The sequence below is a fragment of the Aquarana catesbeiana genome, linkage group LG02 (genome assembly GCF_042186555.1).
Source record: "Aquarana catesbeiana isolate 2022-GZ linkage group LG02, ASM4218655v1, whole genome shotgun sequence".
Taxonomy (NCBI): Eukaryota; Metazoa; Chordata; class Amphibia; order Anura; family Ranidae; genus Aquarana; species Aquarana catesbeiana.
Window position 1 is genome coordinate 563,751,256 of NC_133325.1, and position 23,549 is coordinate 563,774,804.

The following is a 23,549-nucleotide window of genomic DNA, read 5'->3' on the forward strand; positions in this document are numbered from 1 at the left end:
TGTGCTGAAAGAAGGGATACAAGAAAAAGACCAATGTGTTTGCTGAGGTTAGGATCTTAGAAACATCAGTATGTGTGCTGGAGGTGTGATGTCACTGAGGAAGGAAAAGGCTGAATTGCACAGTGGAGAAGTGAAAGTAGAAACGATATAATATTGGATATTATTTTGGATGGGTAATATTATAAATTGTTTTATTTTATATACGGTGCCTATTTTTAAATTATGTTTTCTGTATGAATGTGTATACTTTTTTACTCAAATTTAGTGCTGGCATTTTTTCATATATCAACTTAGAGGTTGTAAACCTCAAAAAAAAAAAAACGAACCCGCCTCCCCCCCCCCCCAAAAACTACAAGACAAAGGCATAATGAGCTAGTATGCATTGCATACTAGCTCGCTATGAAACACTTACCTTAGAACGATGCCCTGGATCGGCGCCGGCTCACCCCTGACAGGACCGACATGTCTCCCAGAGTTACTTCTGGGTATTTCAGGTAATTCCGTCTCTATAATCCCAGAGTCACTTCCGGGTAATTACATCACTCCCACGCATGCACGCGGGAGCCGCCGGTCATGGCACGGGCCCTGAAGAAACAGCATAAGCAGGCAGTTCCTTCAGTGCACATGCGCCAATGATGTCGGCGGCAGCGTATGCAGTAAATATCTCCTAAACAGTGCAAGTTTAGGAGATTTTTACAGTACCTACAGGTAAGCCTTGTTATAAGCTTACCTGTAGGTACAATTAAAGAGGAAGACTTTACTTCCTCTTTAAGTTGTGAAGAATCTTAAAGAATAAAGTCAAAATTCTATTCTAATTGTTATTTATTTATATTGGATTTATGCATTAAAGGCACATTTAAGCTTAGTGATATCATTCTTTTTATATGTTTTAAAGTTTTAGATTAATATTAGTATTTTCATTTTTAAACGTGTTTTATGTTTTTTTGGGGTTTTTTTTTTTTTTTGTTTGTTTTTCATTACTATATACAGTCAGGTCCATAAATATTGGGACATCAACACAATTCTAATCTTTTTGGCTCTATACACCACCACAATGGATTTGAAATTAAATGAACAAGATGTTCTTTAACTGCGGGCTTTCAGCTTTAATTTGAGGGTATTTACATCCAAATCCGGTGAACGGTGTAGGAATTACAACAGTTTGTATATGTGCCTCCCACTTTTTAATACTTGGTTGCAAATCCTTTGCAGTCAATTACAGCCTGAAGTCTGGAACGCATAGACATCACCAGACGCTGGGTTTCATCCCTGGTGATGCTCTGCCAGTCCTCTACTGCAACTGTCTTCTGTTCCTGCTTGTTCTTGGGGCATTTTCCCTTCAGTTTTGTCTTCAGCAAGTGAAATGCATACTCAATTGGATTCAGGTCAGGTGATTGACTTGGCCATTGCATAACATTCCACTTCTTTCCCTTAAAAAACTCTTTGGCTGCTTTCGCAGTATGCTTCGGGTCATTGTCCATCTGCACTGTGAAGCACCGTCCAATGAGTTCTGAAGCATTTTGCTGAATATGAGCAGATAATATTGCCCGAAACACTTCAGAATCCATCCTGCTGCTTTTGTCAGCAGTCAATAAATACAAGAGAACCAGTTCTATTGGCAGCCATTCATGCACACGCCCTGACACTACCACCACCATGCTTCACTGATGAGGTAGTATGCTTTGGATCATGAGCAGTTCCTTTCCTTCTCCACACTCTTCTCTTCCCATCACTCTGGTACAAGTTGATCTTGGTCTCATCTGTCCATAGGATGTTGTTCCAGAACTGTGAAGGCTTTTTTAGATGTTGTTTGGCAAACTCTAATCTGCCCTTCCTGTTTTTGAGGCTCACCAATGGTTTACATCTTGTGGTGAACCCTCTGTATTCACTCTGGTGAAGTCTTCTCTTGATTGTTGGCACACATACACCTACCTCCTGGAGGGTGTTCTTGATCTGGCCAACTGTTGTGAAGGGTGTTTTCTTCACCAGGGATAGAATTCTTCGGTCATGCACCACAGTTGTTTTCCGTGGTCTTCGGGGTCTTTTGGTGTTGCTGAGCTCACCGGTGCGTTCTTTCCTTTTAAGGATGTTCCAAACAGTTGATTTGGCCACACCTAATGTTTTTGCCATCTCTCTGATGGGTTTGTTTTGTTTTTTCACAAAATAAATTGGGGTAAATGGCGCTACCTACTCATGATTAATATCAAGGCGTGAACAGAAAAGAGAGAGGGGGGGCTGAGTGCTGCACCACTAGTGGGTATGCCACACCTATATTCAATGTATATGATCCCACCTCAAATGAAATACCAGTTGTTCAGATATAGGTGTGTCTATGATCTGTCACTGAGTGATATATTAGTAACCTGTGCAATAAATATAATCCCAAACTCAATTATAACACCGTTACTTCATAGACCGTCGCTGAGGACGTCTATGACGAAACGCGTATAATGGCGCTATGCACGCTACGTCACTTCCTGGTTTACGAGCAGGTGGAACACAGATGGAACGCAGTGCACCGCTGCTGTCTCCACTCTGCGTCTAGCGCTTGCTATATGTTCCGAGGCTCGATTACTATTTAGGAGCCTGCCATAATACCTACACACTGCAGTATATGGCTTTTTTTGGAATGCCTATTTGAAGGTCTTGCTTGTGACTTTTATCCTTTTATCTGTTTAATGTTTTTTAATACATTTACATCAATTTACTACACTATGGGAGTCTACATCTCTTTTCTCCTATGAGGAACTAATTAAAGATCACGCTATAACCTACCTGGAGATAGAGGTCCATCCTTGGAAACGTAACAACTACGGTGGCAAATTATTTGCAGCAGTTACATCTATATGCGCATTGCCCCTTTGGGGTGAGTGGACTCGGTGAGTGGGGACCCTTGAGGGGGAGCACAAAGTCACCAGAGGATACTGCTAGCACCTAAGTCACCATTTGGCCTTTATCACATTTTTTGAAAATGCGCACACTCATGGAATGGCGACAAACTACAGTACCTAAAAATCTCCAAAGTCAGCATTTAAAAAAAAATAATGGTTACCAGGTTGGAGTTACAGAAGAGGTCTAGTGCTAGAATTATTGCTCTCGCTCTGATGATCGCGGCAATACCTCACATGTGTGATTTGAACACCGTTTATATATGCGGGCGCGACTTACGTGTGCGTTTTCTTTGCAGTACGAGCTTGCGAAGACAGGGGTGCTTTAACATTTTTAATATTTTTTTCTTATTTATTTTTATTTTTTTACATTGTCACTTAAAAAAAAAAATGTGATCACCTTTATTGCGGTCGCAAGGAATGTAAACATCCCTTGTGAGAGTAATAGGTGGTGACAGGTACTCTTTATGGAGGGATCTGGGGTCCCTCCTTTGCACTTCAAAGTATTCAGATCACCAAAGACAGTGATTCTGAATACTGTTATATATTTTTTTTTTTTTTAAACAACACCATTGGCAACCGAGTAAACCGGAAGTGACATTGTGACGTTGCTTCCGTGTTTACACAAAGGAGACTGGATCGAAGCCATCAGTCTCACTCTAGCCAGCGGAAGTGCGGGAACACGGATCAGGTCTCCCAGTGGGATGGGAGGCCTAGAAAGAGCGGCTGGAGGGGGGGGACGTTTCCTCTCGCTCCTTCGGGATAACAGCACCGGTTGTTATCCCTGAAGAGCCGACTGCCCGCTCTAAAAAATGGTACTGGGATGATGCATGCAGCTGCATGCATCATCCCTGTATAACCCCTTAAAGCCGAGGTCACATATGTGCGTACGGTCGGCGGGAAGGGGTTAAACAGTAGTATTTTTATTAAGAGTATAGCAGGTATGTGTTTGCCTTTAGACTCCTTTTCTCCAAATGAAACTTTGCTCTTACTCACTCAGTAGTATATATAAATATAATTAAAACGTGTAAAAAAAAGTGCTATAGAATAATCTAACATAAGAAACGTATAAGCAGCAAACCTCCTGTGAGACAAATACATAGTGAAAAAACAAAAAACATATAGGTTGCACTAATCGATCATATTATACAAATGAGAGTGATTCACATATTCTAAAAACAGTCCATAAGTGATGTGATATGTTCTATGCTGACATCGAATCTTCACCGTTCACCACCATAGTGATCATTAGAACATCAGTGCCTCCACCAACAGCTAAAAGGTTCACTTACCAGCTCTAATTGATCTCTCATTAAAAGGGATCATATGCCCTTGTGGCTTTAGCCCAGCCAAGAACTTTCTCCGGGTCCGAATGGTCTCCTACACAGGATCACCCCTTGGCACCATATTAGATATAGGGATTTCTCAAAAAAAAAGAGCTCCACATAGTGTAAAATCATGTATCAATATCAATATGTTTATTGGAATAAAAAAATATTGCACTTACAGCTGCCGCTGATAACTTGCGCCTTTTGTTTCTAGTGTATCGGCCGGTACACAAAACAAACCCTTCCTAGAGCACGCATGGGATTGGTGACGTCATAAGATGGCGTTGTCCAGGGGCATGGGTGGCGTGCTGAGTCACCACACTTTATGCACTGCACAAACAACCAAGCCTTAGTCTGAATCTATGCATATCGTACAAAACACAGATCTGAGCCTCGGTTGGCCATATTAAAAACCATACCAAGCCTCATGAAATCCTATATCTGAAAAAAGGAAATTTGTGATACACATTAAATGTAATCAACAAACTCATGAGACAACTGACAATTTGTTATATATGGTGTCTTAACTATACTTCGTTGGGACTAGATCCATTAACAAGAATTCATCCACCGAAAAATCCTGGTTTTAAGAGCTTGTATTAGTTGAAAGCACATACAGTGTTACTTAACCCTCCCACACTTATTATGAATAAAAAAGGATTCTAAAAAAATCCTATATGACCTACATAACAAACGCCAAATTGGAAAAATAAACCAGACACTTCCTAAAAACCCTGAAGGAAAGTCTATACCTGGAAGTAGTAAGATTTCATAGCAAGGTGTCACCAAATGGTGGCTCCCAACAGTGACACCTAGCGCATGGTTCAAAAACCACTATCTATTCCATTCTAGGTATCACACAAATAAAACTAACAACATACAAAAAACTTTTGTTTAAACTCCTACCCATTAGAAAAAACAGCACAAGCATGCATTTCTAAAAAAGGCCAAAAAATCGACAAGCAGTCCGAGACTCAGATTTGAGTTCACAAACACATATTTATAAAAATAAATATAAAAATATAAAATCCCCTATGAGTTATTAATAATTGCATTGATGTCAGCATCAACGTTAAGGTCATAAGGGACATATGTTCTTAGTCTAGATACCCAAGCCATTTCTTGTTTTAAATTGTCCCTCACCATAGAACTGCCTCTCCAATGCGGTCTATATTTATTTATCCCCAAATAAAGGGTGTTGGAAGGATCCCTATCATGCATCACATCATAATGTTCGGACACAGAGTGGTTTTTGAAACGTTTTCTGATCTTACTGATATGTTCCTTTACTCTCACCTGTAGGGTACGTTTGGTCTTGCCGACTTATTGCAGCCTGCAAGAGCACTGAATCAAATATACCACCCCCTGTGGAAGTACATGTGATGAACAGCTCTATCTCAAACGAGCAAGAAGTGCTCGTAGAAGTAAAGCCACTCACCCTCCTACTTTTACAGCTATTAAGACTGCACACCTCACACTTCTTGCAATGACAATAATCTGTATAGTTTTGAAAAAAGGAACAATTTTTTTTAGGTTGAGAGGACCTTATAGGAAAAATTCCTGGAATGGTCCACCAAAACAATATGGACAAAGACTCCCACCACAAGGACGGGATTGGGACCAATTTGTCACACCCAGGGGCGTATCATGAAATCAGTGGGCCCGTGTGCAAGATCAAAAGTGGGCCCTAGCCATCGAAAAAATTAAAAATGCGTACACCCTAGCAAAGAGTGGGTGTGGTTTAAATTGTGCTAAACATTGGGTGGGGCTTTAAGGGGGTGTGGTTAGTTGTGTCTGAGATGAATACATTGTGCAGAATGCGGTAATGTTAACCACTTGCCGACCGGCTCACGCCGATATACGTCAGCAAAGTGGCATGGGTACGCAAAACAACGTACCCATATGTCGCTGCATCATCTGCGGCTAGCAGGCTCGCGCACGCTGCGGAAACGTGCCCCCGGGTCCTGCGGACTCTATGTCCGCCGGGGGCCCCCGATTGTGGCATGGAGAGGCAGAACGGGGAGATGCCTATGTAAACAAGGAATTTCCCTGTTCTGCCTAGCAACATGACAGGGATCTACTGCTCCCAGTGATTAGGAGCAGTGATCTCTGTCATGTTCTAGTGAGCCCATCCCCCCTACAGTTAGAACATGCTGAGGGACACCACTGGCCTGGACTCTCCCTCCACCTCTCTCAGAATGAACTCCTGCAGCTGGAATCCCTCCCGGTGGGAACACATGCAATGAGCCATCCGGCCAGCACTTGTCAGCGGCAGACAGCAGCCCTGTCTCCACCCTGTAGACATCTTTTTACAGGCAGCATTGGAGCACACTGAAAGTGCTGGGAGAAGTGGAGGGAGGTGAATCCAGGCTGGTGGTGTTTAAACTTAGCAGCACTGTATGTACTTTGCAGTCCCCAACCTTTTTGGCACCAAATTTCACAATGCTCAATAAAGTGTCAGGATAACTGGATCACATTATTTATTTTACTACACTGTAATGTATAATGTGATAGTTCAATTCGCCATAATGCAGAATCAGTTGGATGCATGAGTGTGTCACTTGCCACCGTCACCTGCCACAAGATGCAGCCTCTCACTTGCCACTGTTGCCTGCAATCAGATGCAGCATGTCACTTGCCACCATCGCCAGCCACCAGGTGCAGCCTCTCACTTGCCACTGTTGCCTGCCACCAGATGCAGCGTGTCACTTGCCATGTCACCTGCCACCAGCTGAAGCCTCTCACTTGCCACTGTCGCCTGCCACCAGATGCAGCGTGTCACTTGCCACCGTCACATGCCACCAGATGCAGCATGTCAGTTTCCACTGTCGCCTGCCACCAGATGCAGGGTGTCACTTGCCACCGTCACCTGCCACCAGATGCAGCGTGTCACTTGCCACCTTCACCTGCCACCAGATGCGGATTGTCACTTGCCACTGTCACCTGCCACCAGATGCAGCATGTCACTTGCCACTGATGCCTTCCACCATATGCGTGTTACTTGCCATTGTTGCCTACCACCAGATGCAGAGTGTCACTTGACACCCGTAGCCTACCACCAGATGTAGTGTGTCACTTGACACCTGTAGCCTTCTACCAGATGTGTGTCATTTGCCACCGTTGCCAGCCTCCAGATGAGTGCCACTTGCCATCATCTCCTGCCACCAAAAACTGCGTGTCACTGGCACCTGTAGCCTGCCACCAGAGGCTGCATGTCACTTGCCACCCGTAGCCACCAGATGCAGTTTTCTCTTTGCAGTAAAACCTCTCAATGTATGGCTATGCAGCCTCTTCCGAGTGCTACAGACTCAGCCAGATCAGCTGGCATTAGATTCTTAAGGCGGGAACCCTACGATCGGCACATGCACAGTTGACAATAGGGTTCCCCTCCTATGAGAATTTAATGCGCCGCTGATGTGTTGATCTCATAAGAGGTGACCCGGCTCACAGAATCTGACATATTGAAAACAAGCAGGCTCTCTCCTCCCAGGGGAAGTGCGGCCCGATGGCTGACAGGCCATGGACCAGTACCGGTCTGCAGCCTGGGGGTTGGGACCCCTGTACTTAGTGACAGGCGCAGCTGTAGTGCCTGACAGGTTTCATCCATTGGTGCGGTGCATATATTGTACCCAGGGATGGTACTCCTTTGGCTCAGAGGTGGATAACACATTGACCAGTATACAACCAATTTTGACAACCCCCCCACACACTGACATTCTCTGCTCATCTCCCCATTCAGCACTGTGCTGTGACAGAAGACGTTTCCAGTCATCTCCCACAACACAGGGGGCACCCAAGAGGAGGGAGCAGTCACACTACACACTGCTGCGAGTATACAGCATGGCTCCATCACCCGAGCTCCGCCCCCTGGAGTCACTGAGCTGCTGGAACTATACTGATATCATCGGAATATGCGGCTTTAGCTGCCTCCCCTGAGAGCCGAAAATAAAAAAAGTCCACCGATGCTACACCTCTTGGGCCCCTCTGATCGAAATCATGGGTCCCAAGGAAATGTTATGGACCTATTTTTACTTCATGTGGGCAGTGTGTGGCAGGGAGCAGTGGGCCCCCCTACCATGTGGGCCCGTGTTCACTGCACACCCTGCACACATGGATGATACGCCACTGGCCACACCCCACCATTATGGTGGGAGAAATAACAACATGGATTATGGGTATAATATTCCCACTGAAATTTGATTTCCCCCCTTACATGATGGGGATGCTCCGCCAAATAATTTTGGTCCCAGTAATGAATGTTACAATGGCAAAATTAACAATAGGTCCATAGAGACCTATAAGCATAATTCTTTTTTTTTTTCCCACTTCAGTCAACCTTTTCGAGGGGCTTAAATCAACTTTGCAGTTCATTTTTCTTTGGTCTCCCTCTCGGTGTCTCATCATAGTAGCACATTGCCATATCAAAAAGAGTTATATATTACATTGCACATCCCAGAGAAAAAAAAAAAGACCAAGGAACCATATCCTATCTCTTCTCGTCTTAATTTCTCTTCCCTCCCTCCCTTCTCACCCCAGCACGCCCATATCCCCCTCTCTCCAAGGTCGTTTCCTCTTCTACTCTCCTTCTCTAATCTAAGGCTTTCAGTTCTTTAGCATAACTCCAGGATTTTTAAAATTTTTTCCAACATTCCCAAGCTTCTGAACTCCCACTGCTTACTTCGTCTATAGTATTCGCCAGGGTCTCCATATTATATGATTCCTCTACTGCATTGTTCCACTCCCATGCCTCTGGGCTCTCCCTCCTCTGCCAGCTCTTTGGTATCAGTCTCTTTGCTGCATTTAAGAGGTGAGGGACCAGTGATCGCCTATATTTATTTATGTCTCCTTCTCCACCATGAAACAACACCACCCAAGGGTCCTCTACCACCTCTATTTCAGTAATTGTCTTGATTAGAGCAAGAATCTTCTTCCAGAAAATTTTTATTTTAGGGCAATTCCACCAAAGGTGGGCCATTGTTCCTACTTCTTGGCAGCCTCACCAGCAGAGTGCCGAACTATTTTTCTGATATTTGCTTATTATGTCTGGTGTCCCATAGCTTCTACATATACATTTATAGTTCATTTCTGCAGTTCGAGAGTCTACTGCCGAGCTAAAGATGATATTCAAAATTTTACTAATTGTGTTTTTATCTTTCTTTGTGCCCAATTCCCTCTCCCATTTCCCAATGAATGGCGGTATCTCCAATTTTTCTGTCATCATCAAGATTTTATATAGTTTAGAGATTATGTTTCTCGGGTCTTCTATGTCACATAACCTTTCCATCTCTGTCAATTCTTCTCCCGACCTAATGGGGTGTGGTAGTTTGCTCACAAAATGGTTCAATTGTACTTACCGCCACTCATCCATCCCCCGTGCCACCTTCCCGTGTCTAAGTTCTTGAAGTGTCATCATTTTACCTTCTTTAATTATATCTCTTAATTGTGTTATTCCCCAAAATAACTCCTTTCCTCCTACATTTTCTGTTCCCGGTGCAAAAAAATGGATTATCTTTCAGTGCAAGTAAGGATGAATTATATTTCCCATTCACTTTCTTATATATCCCATCCCAAATTTTAAAGACATTTCGTGTGTTTACGTGAGTGTTGTTATCTAAGATTCTAAAGTGTGGAGGATTCCAAATAATACTTCCCAATTGTGCTTTACTAAGAGTTTTCTCTATTTTCACCCACCTTTTTTCATTTTCTCTCTTTGCCCATTCAACCAATCTTGACAGGACTATGGCTTTATAATAGTTCTGAAAATCTGGCACGGCCAGGCCACCATTTATTTTCCTTTGTTTTAAAATCTGGAAGGAGACTCTCGGTCTTCTATTTTCCCATATAAAATTCATTATTATCTTTTTTAGCTTTCTTAGGTAGTATAGGGGGAGTGCCACTGGAATCATCTGAAATTGATTCGTAATTTTAGGGAGCAGGACCATTTTAATGACATTGATGCGGCCTATCCATGAGAGAGGCCTGCTGGCGAATCTTTTACAGTCGGATCTAACTTCATCAAGTAGGGGTAAATAATTTTTATTATATATCTTCTCAATTGAGTTTGCAAGTCTAATTTCCAAGTACCTTAATTCCTTGGTCCAGCCAAAGCTAAACTCTTTTTTCACGTTCTTTAATTCTGCCTTACCTAGGTTGATGTTTAATATTTCCGACTTTGCTAAATTTGTTTGGAAGTTAGATACCTCTCCGTATTTTCTCAAGGCTTTTACTAGCTTGGGCATGGAAGTCATTAGGTTCGTTATATAGAACAGCACGTCATCAGCAAATGCTGCGATTTTATGTTCGTCCTCTCCCACCGTAATACCTCTTATGTCGGGGTCTCTACGTATTGTTGCCAGGAGCGGTTCCAGGGTCAGAACAAAGAGCAATGGGGACAGGGGACACCCCTGTCTAGTGCCATTTTTCATCTCAAAAGGTTGGGACATTAAACCGTTAACTCTTTTTGCTGCAGTAGGGTGATGGTATAGAGTTTTAATCTTTTGGATCATTTTGGGCCCTAATCCCATTATCTCCAGGGTCTGTATCATGAACCCCCAGTCTACTCTGTCAAAGACCTTTTCGCCATCAATTGACAGAAGTAGCCCTGGGGGTCCACTATCCTTTATCTTTTGCAACAGGAGCAGCGTTTTAACCCCATTATCTCTCCCTTCTCTTTTAGGGACAAATCCCACCTGGTCTGGGTTAACCAAGGAGTTCATTAGCTCCTTTAGCCTGCCAGAACTTTCGCATATAATTTTGTATCGGAGTTAAGCAGAGAGATAGGGCGGTAGCTTGAACATTTTTTCGTTTTCTCCTTGCCCTCTTTCAGTATGATTGTAATGGATGCCTTCAAGGCTTCCTTACTCATCTCGTAGCTATCTCCCAGCCCATTCATGTAGTGACACAACCTTGGGATTAATATCTCTTTAAATTTTTTTACTAAAACAATGTGAACCCATCCGGGCCAGGACTTTTCCCGGGGGGCACTCCTGATAGTGCCTTTCTTATTTCCTCTTCAGAAATTGGCGCTTCCAAGAGTTCCCTGGAAGAGTCTGTGATCCTAGGGAGCAACTTCAAGTAGTTGTTATTTCTCTCCCTCCTATTATTTAACTGAGTGTCTTGTTTGTTAACTGAATATAAATCCTGGTAATAGTTCTTAAAAATATCCGCTACCTTTCTAGATGAATATTCCATGTAGCCATCTTTAGTCTGGACTTTCTCTATAAAATTTCTAGCTTTCTTCTTTTGTACCATTCTCGCCAGGTGTTTACTTGGTTTATTACCCCATCAGTATCTTTCCCTTGCAATCCTATTGAATGTTATTCTTGATTCTTGCTCCATTGCCGTTTTCAACTCTGCCCTTTTGATTACCACCTGTTGATATATCTCCCGAGAAAACTGGCCCAGTTGTTTTTTATGTTCTTGTTCCGCCCTGGATAAATCCGCCGTTAGTTTTTAGATTTTCTCTCGTCTCTCTCTTTTCTTCCTCGCCCCCCATCCCTATTAGGACCCCTCTTATATAGGCCTTATGAGCCTCCCATAGGGTGGACCCCGATACTTCCCCTGTATCATTTACTGAGAAATAATTCTCCAATTCCTTTCTAATTCTGTCATACCCCTCCTCCTCCCGAATTAGTTCCTCATTTAAGCGCCATTGTCCTGAGTAGCCCGGTCCTCCGCCTATTGTCATTTCCACAGTCAGAGGTGCATGGTCTGAGAAAGTAACATTTCCTATCCTAGAGTCTAAAACCTCATCTAAATCCCTGTGTTCCACAAATCCGTAGTCAATCCGGGAGTAGGACCCATGCACAGGGGAGTAAAACGTGTAATCCCGTTTTCCTGGGTGTTGAACTCTCCATATATCTACCAATTGGAAGAGGCACAGTTTTTGCTTTACCCCTTTCAATTGTATGTTGTTCGTCCCCTGAGCTCGGGCCATACTGTCTAATCCTGGGTCCATACAGAAGTTAAGATCACCCATCAATATCAAATGTCCCTTCCTAAACTCCTTTAATTTTTCCAAGATGTTCACAAAATATTTCATCGAATTTTTATTAGGTGCGTAGATATTTGCCAGTGTGTACTCCCCCTCATACAATCTGCCCCTAAGAAATAGGTATCTACCTTCCGGGTCTACCAATCTGTCCTCCAGCACAAACCTTGTTCTTTTTGCGAACCCAATGGCAACACCCCGAGCTCTATTTGAAATGGTATCTCCCTGGTACCAAATCAGATATTCACTTGAAAACAGTCTTAGTTTGGACTCATGTGAAATATGTGTTTCCTGGAGAAAGACCACTTCAGGCCCTAATAGCTTGAGCTCATTAAAAATATTTCGTCTTTTATTGGCCATGTTTAGACCTCTGACGTTATACGTTGTAAATTTTATTATGGTCATTGCTATCCTTCTTCACTCCTATGTGTGGCCCTTTTCCCTTTACCTTGGAGAGATTCCACACTTTCTTAGAGTTGTGGCTGGGGTGTCTCCCCTCCCTTCCCCTCCCCACCTTTTCCCCACCCTCCCCCCGTTTGGTCTCAGCTGGACCCTTAGACGCTTGTGCGTCACATACATCTTGCCCCTCTCTTGGTCTCCACCTCCAAAGGTGGAGCTCTCGGTGTGACCCCCCGACCCCCATTTCCACAGTGGCCGGGTGGGTTAGCCGTCCCCTGGCAGCGCTTCTATCTTTACGGTTTCTTCTCATCCTGCTATCCCTTCCCTTCCCCGCCCCCCCATTCCCCACCTCCCCCCACCCAGGACCCTCCCTGTCCCCATGACATTTTACACAAGACCCGCTCCTAGATCTACCCACTGTTCATTGGACCAGTCCAGCAGCGGGGGGACCTGCAAGTCTAGTTTCCTGCAGAATTCCCCTAGTTCTCCCGGGAATCTTAACCTGGCTGTTTTACCGTCTTTACTTCCTAGCAAGCAGGCCGGGAACCCCCATGAATATTTTACATTTTGTTTTATCATTTGCTCCAAGAGGGGCTTAAGGTGCCGTCTTCTCACCAATGTGTCTTTGGCTAAATCCGCGAATACTTGAATTCATGCCCCCTCAAGTTGAAGCGGGGTTTTTCCTCTTAATTTTACCCATATGTTTTCCTTGTCCTTGTAGAATCTGAACCTTACTATTATATCTCGACTTCTTTCCGTTCGTATAGTGTCAAATCTTCCTATCCGGTGTACCCGCTCAATTTTTGGGAAATCTTCTGCTCCTGATTCCAGGAGGGGGCTGAAGATTGCCACTATGGTCTTCCTCAAGTCTTCTCCCCTCAATTCCGGAACCCCTCAGATTCTCAGATTTTGTCTACGGTTTCTATTTTCTTGGTCTTCTAACCTATAGCAGATTTTTATTTGGTTTTGTTGGGTAATTTTAACTTGTTCTTTTAATTCGGATAGTTCCCGCTCCTGTTTGTCCATTATGTCTTCTGTTCTCTCGACCCTGGCCAGTAGATTACCTAGGTCTGTCCTCAACATACTTATCTCCGATTTAATTGAGGTTTCCACTGTCTTAAACATTTCTGAGATTTCATTTTTTGAGGGAAATTGTGTCTCCTGCCTATGTTCTTCCAGTCTGGTTGTTTCCAGAGCATTCTCGGTTGATGACTCATCTCTAGAATGGTCGGGGATCTGGTCCCCCCTTCCATTCGATCCCTTCTTTTTGTCTGCCATGGCTGGCTTTTGGGTCTCCAGGTGAGTACTCCCTGTTCTCCCCCCTCGGGCCAGTTATTGCTTGATTGTGGTCTCTGTAGTGTTGTCTTTTGGTGTCTTAGGTGCACCCCCTTCCCAGCTTTGGACGCAGCTCTACTCATAATGATTTCAGTGACCTGGGACTGATAATTTTTTATCGCTAGGGCTTAGGGGATTCGTGTCTTTAAAAGTTCGTGAGTTTTTAGCTTATTTGATGTTCTCAGAACTGTTCACTTTAATGCACTTTTATGCCCTACTACCTTTGTGGGTGTCTCAAGTTCAGGATATATCTCACCAATTCTATTCCTCCTTATTCCTGTCATGCTTCTTGTTCCTCTGTAGTGCAATGATTCTGACCTATTCCTGGTAAGGGGCTAAAATGGCTGTCTTGGTCTCATGCTCTGTTGTAGAGAAAAGACTCTCACTGTCACCCCCAGCTTCACCTCTTTGCCTTTCTATTTAAACTTTAATGCTCCAGAATTCCCACCTAATATTATTGCAGGTAAAGTGGAATTACAACAGGTATTACGAGTATTGCAAGTATAGCAGTAGTATACAATATCTCATTCCACAATTTTCCACAATATCACTCGTACCTTCCTCCGAGAGTCTTCCCTTTTGCGAGGGAGTCCTTGTTCCTCTCTTACCTTTATGGCAGGTAGCAGCCCTTGCCACGGACCTTCCGCTGTATCGCTGCTGCCTTCCAGCGTGGCTATTCCAGTGTAGCGTCCTGTCCCCATGTACTGCTGGCTCCACTATATAGCTCTACAGGATGAGACGCTCCTGGTCGGAGCTTCACGGTCTCGCTGCCCGAACCCAGGGGGGAAGAGGGTGTAGGGGGAGCTGGGGGGCGGCCGAGGTCACTGCTCCGTTAGTCCCGCTATGTGCCCCCTGCTAGACCCGGTTCGCATCGGGCTCCGGGGTGTCTGTCGGCATCAGTGGTCTCGCAGCACAGCTTTCCTCTTCTCCTTAACCGCCTCTGTCCACTAGCCTGTCTGCATGAGAGGCCGCCAGCTCGCCGGACGGCCGACACACCTCAAGCTCCTCCCTTCCCGTCGACGTCTTGCGTCATGACCGTCCCTCTTCTTACGTCGTGCTCATATCAACATAATTCTAACAGACACGATCCCAATTATAATGAAAATGGAGCTGATCAATACTATAAAACACCCCTGAATTGGGGTTTTCCCAGACCCAATCAGGGTATAAAGAGGCCCGTAGAACAAAGAGATAGAACTAGAGGGGGGAGGCTGATACACGCAAAAAAGGAAGAAAACAGGAGGAACTGGTATCTATAATTTGAGTCATTAGGTCCTGACAGGTTAAGAAAAGAGTATTTTGGATAAGGGCCTGAAGTTTGCTCCACCGAGAAAGTTGAGCAAATTTCAGACATATATGGATGTTCACAAGTATGTGGGGAAATTGGATATAAAACAATTCTTGTTGACAAATCCTATCAAAGAAAATAGAGTAGTGTCTTCTGAATTTCAACATTCCAACCTCGCTAATGCTTCTCTTTTCATCCCCCCTGGTGCATTAGCCCCCTCCTTAAAAGTTTTCTGCAGAGGTAGTTTTGAGGGATTTGAGTCAAATGAGGGTAAAAAATGTGAAAACGCTGAAAAACTGGTCTGGATTCCTTATGTAAAAATAAGGGTTTAGTGATCACACCTGCTAATAAAGGGTGAGGGGGATTGTAATTTTGGATAGAAGGGACTATATGGCAGAAATGTACCATATAGTAGGGGAGGGTGACACTTATACCTATTTAAACAGAGATCTGGTTGTTAAATACAAAAAGGAATTGGAGATTTTATTTTTTTATCAATAATAAAGAGAAGTCTTTTTAGGTATCAAATGCCCCATGTACCCCCATAATATACTACCTGCCCAAAATTCAACAAGATCAGTCTAGCCCCCCCCGGGTCGTCCTATTGGTGCAGTTGATGCCATCGTATATTAAAAGATACGAGACATGTTATTATCTTGTCCAATCTTAGCCCAAGGAGTGGGTTGTGGTTGGTGACAGCAGACGTGTCTTCTTTTATACACGATCATACCTCACCGTCTAGGCTTGGAATCTGTAAAGCTAGTCCTAGATCGACTTTTGGGGCTCCAGCTGGATTTTATTATGGATTTACTAGAATTTGCAGCAATGCACAATTATTTTTGGTTTGACAACCAATTTTGTCGTCCGGATAAAGGTTTGGCCATGGGTGCAAAATATGCCCCTAGTTTGGCCAATCTGTTTATGACCAAGTGGGAGGAGGATATCATCTATGCCCAACAGAGACCTCAGGTGCTCCTATGGGCTAGATATATAGATGACATCCTCCTCCTTTGGGATGGCGGTGAGGTAAAGTTGCGTGAGTTCATGGAACAACTTAAAAATAACAATGGGGGGATTGTTCTCAATTTTGGGGCCAGTAAGGAAGAAATCACTTTTCTAGATTTGAGGATTTCGATAAAAGAGGGAAGATTTGTGACATCTACTTTCTTCAAGCCCACGGACAGAAACTCCTATATCCCCTTAGGCAGTTGAGTCGTGGTTGAGACCGAAAAGCCAAATGATGCGACTTAGGCACAACTGTACTGAGGAGGAGGAGTTTGATTCACAGGCAACTGTTTTATATGACAGAGAAGGTTTATAACCCCAAATCCCTTAGAGATACGATTGGTTCGGTACGAGAGTTGGATAGGACAGCATTGCTGAGGGAGAAAACCAAAGATACAGATAGTACTAGGTTTTCACTTCCTTTCATTACTACCTTTTCCGTTCAATAGCAAAATGTTAAAAAACTAATATAGAAACACTGGCACATTCTGGGCAATGATCAAATTCTAAACGCTGTTCTTCCCAAAAAACACCAGGCCATATTTAGGGGGCGGCATCTTTGATGGATAGCATAGCTCCAAGTGTTCAAGATCCACCTAAAAAAAAAGTTGCTTTTTTTAAAACTGTATGGGTTATTATCGTTGCAAGAAGTGTGAGGTGTGCAGTCTTAATAGCTGTAAAAATAGGAGGGTAAGTGGCTTTACCCCTACAAGCACTTCTTGCTCGTTTGAGATGGAGCCGTTCATCGCATGTACTTCCACGGGGGGTAGTATATTTGATTCAGTGCCCATGCGGGCTGCAATACCTGGGCAGGACCAAATGTGCCCTACAGGTGAGAGTAAAGGAACATATCAGTAACATCAGAAAGGGTTTCAAAAACCACTTTGTGTTCAAACTTTATGATGTGATCCATGATAGGGATCATTCCAACACCCTTTATTTGGGGATAGACAAATATAGACCGCATTGGAAAGGCAGTTTTATGGTGAGGGAGATTTCGAAACAAGAAATGGCTTGGGTATCTAGACTGAGAAAATATGTCCCTTATGGCCTTAACGTTGATGTTGACACCAATGCATTTATTAATAACTCATAGGGGATTTTATATTTTTATATTTATTTTTATAAATATGTGTTTGTGAACTTGAATCTGAGTCTCGGACTGCTTGTAGATTTTTTGGCCTTTTTTAGACATTCGTGCTGTTTTTTCTAATGGGTAGGAGTTTAAACAAAAGGTTTTTGTATGTTGTTAGTTTTATTTGTGTGATACCTAGAATGGAATCGATAGTGGTTTTTGAACCATGCACTAGGTGTCGCTGTTGGGAGCCACCATTTGGTGACACCTTGCTATGAAATCTTACTACTTCCGAGTATAGGCTTATACCTTCAAGGTTTTTAGGAAGTGTCTGGTTTATTTTTCCAATTTGGCGTTTGTTATGTAGGTCATATAGGATTTTTTTAGAATCTTTTTTTATTCATAAGTGTGGGAGGGTGAGGTAAGACTGTATGTGCTTTCAACTATTACAAGTTCTTAAAACCAGGATTTTTCGGTGGATGAATTCTTGTCAATGTATCTATTATCAACGAGGTATAGTTAAGACACTATATATGACAAATTGTCAAGTGTCTCGCGAGTTCGTTGATTACATTTAATGTGCATCACAAATTTCCTTTTTTCAGATATAGGATTTCATAATGAGGCTTGGTATGGTTTTTAATATGGCTGACTGAGGCTCAGATCGAGGCTTGGCCATCTGTGGGTTGTACGATATGCATAGATTCAGACTGAGGCTTGGTTGTTTGTGCAGTGTATAAAGTGTGGTGACTCATCACGCTGACTGTGTCCCTGGACGATGTCATCTTATGACGAAACACGTAGGGAAGAGAGATGCACTGACGTCACCAATCCCACGCGTGCTCTAGAAGGACGGGTTTGTTTTGTGTACCGGCCAATACACTAGAAACAAAAGGCACATGTTATCAGTGGCAGCTATAAGTGCAATATTTTTATTCCAATAAACCATATAAGGATTTTACACTATGTGGAGCATTTTGTTTTTTTTGGAGAAATCCCTATATCTAATACGGTGCCAAAGGGTGATCTGTGTAGGAGACCATCCAGACCCGGAGAAAGGCCTTGGCTGGGCTAAAGCCACAAGCGCATATGATCCCTTGTAAAGAGGGATCAATTGGAGCTGGTAAGCAAGCCTTTCAGCTGTTGGTGGAGGCACTGTTGTTCTAATGATCACTATGGTGGATGGTGCAGATTGACGTCAGGATATAACATATCACATCACTTATGGACTGTTTTTGGAATATTTGAATCATTTTCATTTGTATAATATGATTGAGTAGTGCAACCTATATGTTTTTTATATATAAATATCACCTTGGGCTATGTGAACAGGGAAAAGTGATATTGGAAAACGTGAAAAGTAGCCAAGAGCTCCATCTATATACAGGATAAAAGCCACATAATATTCATATGCAATATTTTATATTTATCAAGCTAAAAAAAGTTAACATCTTGTATTTTTTTATTTTATATATTTAATATTTATTTATTTTTAAAAATCTATTTTGTTGGTTTAAAGGATAAGTTCACCTTTAAAAAAAAAAAAAATGCACATGTGCATTTATTGTTTTTTTTTTACTTGGAGTCTGGAAAGTATTGCACCCGCAATCAGCAGATCGCGAATGCCAGGACTCCTGCAGATGTCTCAGTGTATCTGTCTGCTCGTACCTCGTGCGGGCAGACAGATACACACCGACAGGAAGAGTGATTGAGCTACCAGCGCCATTGAAACTACTAGCCGACAGCCGCAAAGGCTGTCCACACTTGCAGTTTCCCATTCAGAGGACTGTGAATGAATGACGTGGCCATCCTGAGAAGTTACCCACCCTCACTGGGGAGGAGGGGGAGAGGCTGCAGCTGCTGGAACATGCTACATGTTCCAAAAGGTTCATTTATCCTTTTTAAAAAAAGTACAGGCAAACATGATACAACATTGCTTGTAATACTTGTCATGAAAGAGGGAACCTGAGAAAGCGAGAGAGAAAGGAAGGGGGGTTTATGGGCGAAAGATGTGACGGAGATCCCTGTTTTATGGTAAAAGTACCACTTGGATACCAGGTGGTAGGGTTGTTAAGGTGTCAAGGGCTTTGGAACAGGAAACCAATTTTTAACAATTTTAGTAAATCCTGTAGTATTAAAGGAAGATAATTTATACAAATCCAGAATGAATTCCCTATAGTTTACTTAGTAGAACAATGCGTATGACTCTTGCTGGTGCTGTTGAAGTTATTGACCAAGGATTTGCTAATGTGCAGTGGAATTCTGTTGTTTTATTATACTAGAGAACTCTGGATCTGTACATCCAGAGTTTCATCTCCAAATAGAGAATTTATGGAGTATAGAGTGCAGGGTGGATATGATTTAAATCAAGTCAATTTAATTCTTGATTTAAATCATAATTTTTAAAGAGCAACTGTTATCTCTGTTCCACAGCGGCTCCTCTTTTGACCCACTGTTGACTCACCGACAGTCCCATTCACTTTAATGGGACAGCTGGTAATGCAGCAGTGACACAACAAGGTGAGGGATCTGGAGGCAGCAGGTGAGTGGATGCCCCCTAACAGGCGCTGCCATGATGGATTTGAAACTACAGGTGCACTTTAAATGTAAGGACTTATTCTTGCTGGTAGTTAGAATCTTTAATATTTGCAAACAAAATGAAGGTTTCCTATTTAGAATAATAAGCTGTCAGGTTCGTAAAACAGCAATATCAGAACTGATTCAATCATACAGTTTGTAGTGTACATAGGTTAGCAAAACAATGGGATAAAGGAATATTCCTGAACTTTGTTTTATCTCATGGTTACTGTAAATTGTGTGAATGCATCAATGCAGTGCATGTTATCTCTGTAACTTAAATAGAGAACTATCTTTAGATTTTTTACTCCAAAGGCATTTTATTAAAATAAATTTGCTAAACATCAAAAAAATCTGATTTAAATAAAAGAAACCAGATTTTTTTTTAAAAGATTTTTTTAAATCATGGATTTTTATCCACCCTGATAGTGACTATAATGGTTGACTTGAGGCTGAATGCATTGTAATAGTTACAGCAGTATCTGATGAAAGGGTAGTTTATTCTCTTCTGGCTCCTGAAACGTATTGGATATTTTGTAGTGTAATCCATGAAATTAATTTGGACTGTTCTATCATTTGGTCTGGGGCTCCTTCCATTGGTGCATGCTTTTTTCTGGTAACCTGTCTGTTGTGAGCAGCCTAACCTGAGCCTGTGAACTCTCCAAATGTTTTTGTCCCAGTGCTTCTTGAATGCTTCTTTCTTCTTTGGAGCCTCTTTCACTTAAGACCATTAAGTGATGTAGTCATATAAAGCAACGCATACATCTCTGTGTTATGTTTGTTTACACTTTATATTGCTTTATCAACAGATTGGAATGGTGGCTTGGAAAATGACCCTTAAATCTCCAGAATATCCAGAAGGCAGAGACATCATTGTTATAGGAAATGACATCACATACAGAATTGGATCATTTGGACCTCAAGAAGATTTGCTGTACTTAAGGGCATCAGAACTTTCTAGGTCACAAGGCATTCCACGTGTATATGTTGCTGCAAACAGTGGTGCAAGGATTGGTTTAGCAGAAGAAATACGTCACATGTTCCATGTTGCATGGGAAGATCCTGATGATCCCTATAAAGTAAGTTTGTGAGAGATATTTAATAACATGCCGATTAGCTGTTCTAGAACTTGGATTTCAATAAAGGATAGGTGAATACTGAACTTTGTAGCTGGAATCTCAGCTCAGTTATTAGAGAAATATTTTCTGGTGGATATGTTTTCAGCAAGCTTGGCCAAACATTTCCTATCTGTAGCAACAGCAGGCATCCTACAGCCAACTGCTGTTGGGAAAATGATCAGTTGAACAGATAAGGAAATAGGTGCTGGATGTCTTTCTCCTGCTTCTCCCTCCTAGTCTTATGTCCATGCTTAACCCTAAAATGTAATCTCAAAACCAACTCTTGTTTCTGATTAGACAAAGTATTCAACTGTCCAATTCATGTTGAGCATTACAGCTAAAGAATTATTCATTGATTGCTTTTTACACTGGAATGAAATCATGTATTCATGTAGACCAGGGCGGGTAACCTTTTGAGAAATGGAGAGCTACCCTGACAGAATGGAAGAGATCAAAGATGGGTTGCGGTGCTCCATTTTTTACTTTTTAAGAACTTAACAAGCAAGCCCCCAATAAACCGCAAGGATAAGGACCGCATGGAGAAAACGTTGAAAAATGTAATAAAACTAATGTCACATAAAAATTATAAATGCAGTCTACCTTAAAAGTAAGCTTTAGCAAGAAACTCAGCATTCACTTTCATTCACAATTTTTTCATGTCCGGGGAATAATGAGTCACTCCAACAAGTCTGATGCAGGAGTCGACCATGAAGGCAGAACTGGTACTGCAGGCTGACTTGCTCGAATAGTTTCAGGCCTGCTTGGCTGTCTGCTCTGAGTTCTGACCAGTGTAAGTAGTATTTAGGGCAGTGTCCAGGGGTCAGTAAAGGTCATTAGTAGAGGAGGGGAGTGCTTGGCAGTGGGCAGTCCTTTTTAATGGGGGAGGTTTCAGCCCCAAAACCTGCACCATGCTGCATGCACTTATATTCAGACAATGCTGCAGTAGTAATAGTTGTTTGAATTTGCCTTTATTTTAGCATGGAATGAGTAACTGAAGGCACTTTGAATAGGTAGGTGCCCATTGCCCTCTACCCCCAGCACTCATCTGTGGTAGCCTTCGGTTGTAATTTTGCATGGCTCGTTCTCTTTAAGGTAGCTCACTTTCATAATTATCACCAAGTACACCCAAGCTTTACACTAGTCGTATATCACTGTAGGGCCACATGCTTGTATACATTGCTAACATCTATTATTTCTTTTAGGGTTTTAAATATCTATATTTAACACCTCAGGATTACAAAAAAGTTAGTGCTTTAAATTCTGTGCACTGTGAACATGTGGAGGATGAAGGAGAATCAAGGTAAATATGTGTCCATAGTTGGATATGCTGTTAACTATTTGCATATTTTGGTATGTTTACTTGCTTTTTTGCCATTCACTACTCTTTGGCATGCCACTATGCCTGTGGCCCCATTTAGAGCAACTGGCCAGATATTATGAGGCCTACATCTTCCAATTTTAAATTATTACAAGCATTAGTAAGAATTTTGGATATTGTCAAAAAATTGTCTATGTTTTTTTGCACAATAAAATAATATTTCCTTGTCAAAAGAAGTTTATTGAGTATACAATGTTATAAAGATACATAAAGTAAGTTTACAAGGATCTATAAAGTAAGCTCATTGTTTTACAGTAGGGTTTATATAGGTAAATATCATGAAATTTCAAATATTAAACATTGGGTTCACGTAAACCTAAATTAAAGATATATATCATTTCCTTAGTTACTTTTGTAGGTATTTAAATGATTTATACCTACTATACATATTGTTTACAAGTAGAGTGTATATAGGTCAAATAAATTCTGATAATGAGCTTTAATCGTAAGGTGGAGAAAAGGAAAGAGAAAGAAGAAAAAGGGTTGAAAGGTAGAGGTATGGTCCACAAGGTTGTCCCGCTCGTCAGTTTATTATTCTTTTTAGTTCTCTTTGAAGCCTTAGAATGGGTGTCTCTGTAAGTCATTTAATCTGTTACCATGGCAACAGGACAGAGTCATTGAAATTTGACAGGAACTGTTGTTTTATCCAAGGATGCCAAAGTTTTTCAAATTTTGGAATTTGATTTTGATCGATGGCTACCATCTTAGCATGGGACATTGTATTATTCATTCTGTGAATTGTTTCTGCTAGTACCAACGTAGGAGATTTCCATGCCTTGGCCACTGTTTGTTTTGCAGCCGTTATTAGTTGGATCATGAGTTTGAATTGAGAGAGTGTTAACCATTCCGGTTTTAGATTAAGTAAAGTTAAATATGGATCTGGTTGTATTATTTTTTTAAATATTTTAGATGCAATCACGAAGACTTCCTTCCAGAAGGTTTGGATTACTGGGCACGTCCACCATATGTGTAAATATGTGCCTATTTCTGGGCATCCTCGAAAACAAAGAGCTGAGGTATTAGGTGAATATTTTGCCACTCTAGCGGGTACAAGGTACCAGCGAGTTAGGACTTTATAATTTGTCTCCAGTGCCAAGATGTTGGGTGAAGATGACTTAGATGTGAGCCATATATTAGACCAGTCCGTGTCTTCTAAAGTTCGTCCCAG

General features: G+C 42.1%; 1 protein-coding gene across 2 annotated transcripts in view; it reads left to right on the plus strand.

Moving 5' to 3' along the window:
* The window catches only part of ACACA (acetyl-CoA carboxylase alpha), a 571,750-nt gene that overhangs the window by 346,750 nt on the left and 201,451 nt on the right, over positions 1–23,549 (plus strand). For both annotated transcript variants that reach the window (XM_073616063.1, XM_073616061.1), the window contains exons 41-42: positions 20,695–20,964; positions 22,206–22,303. In XM_073616063.1, coding sequence (XP_073472164.1) covers positions 20,695–20,964; positions 22,206–22,303 — 368 coding nt within the window. The remainder of the gene's footprint in view (positions 1–20,694; positions 20,965–22,205; positions 22,304–23,549) is intronic.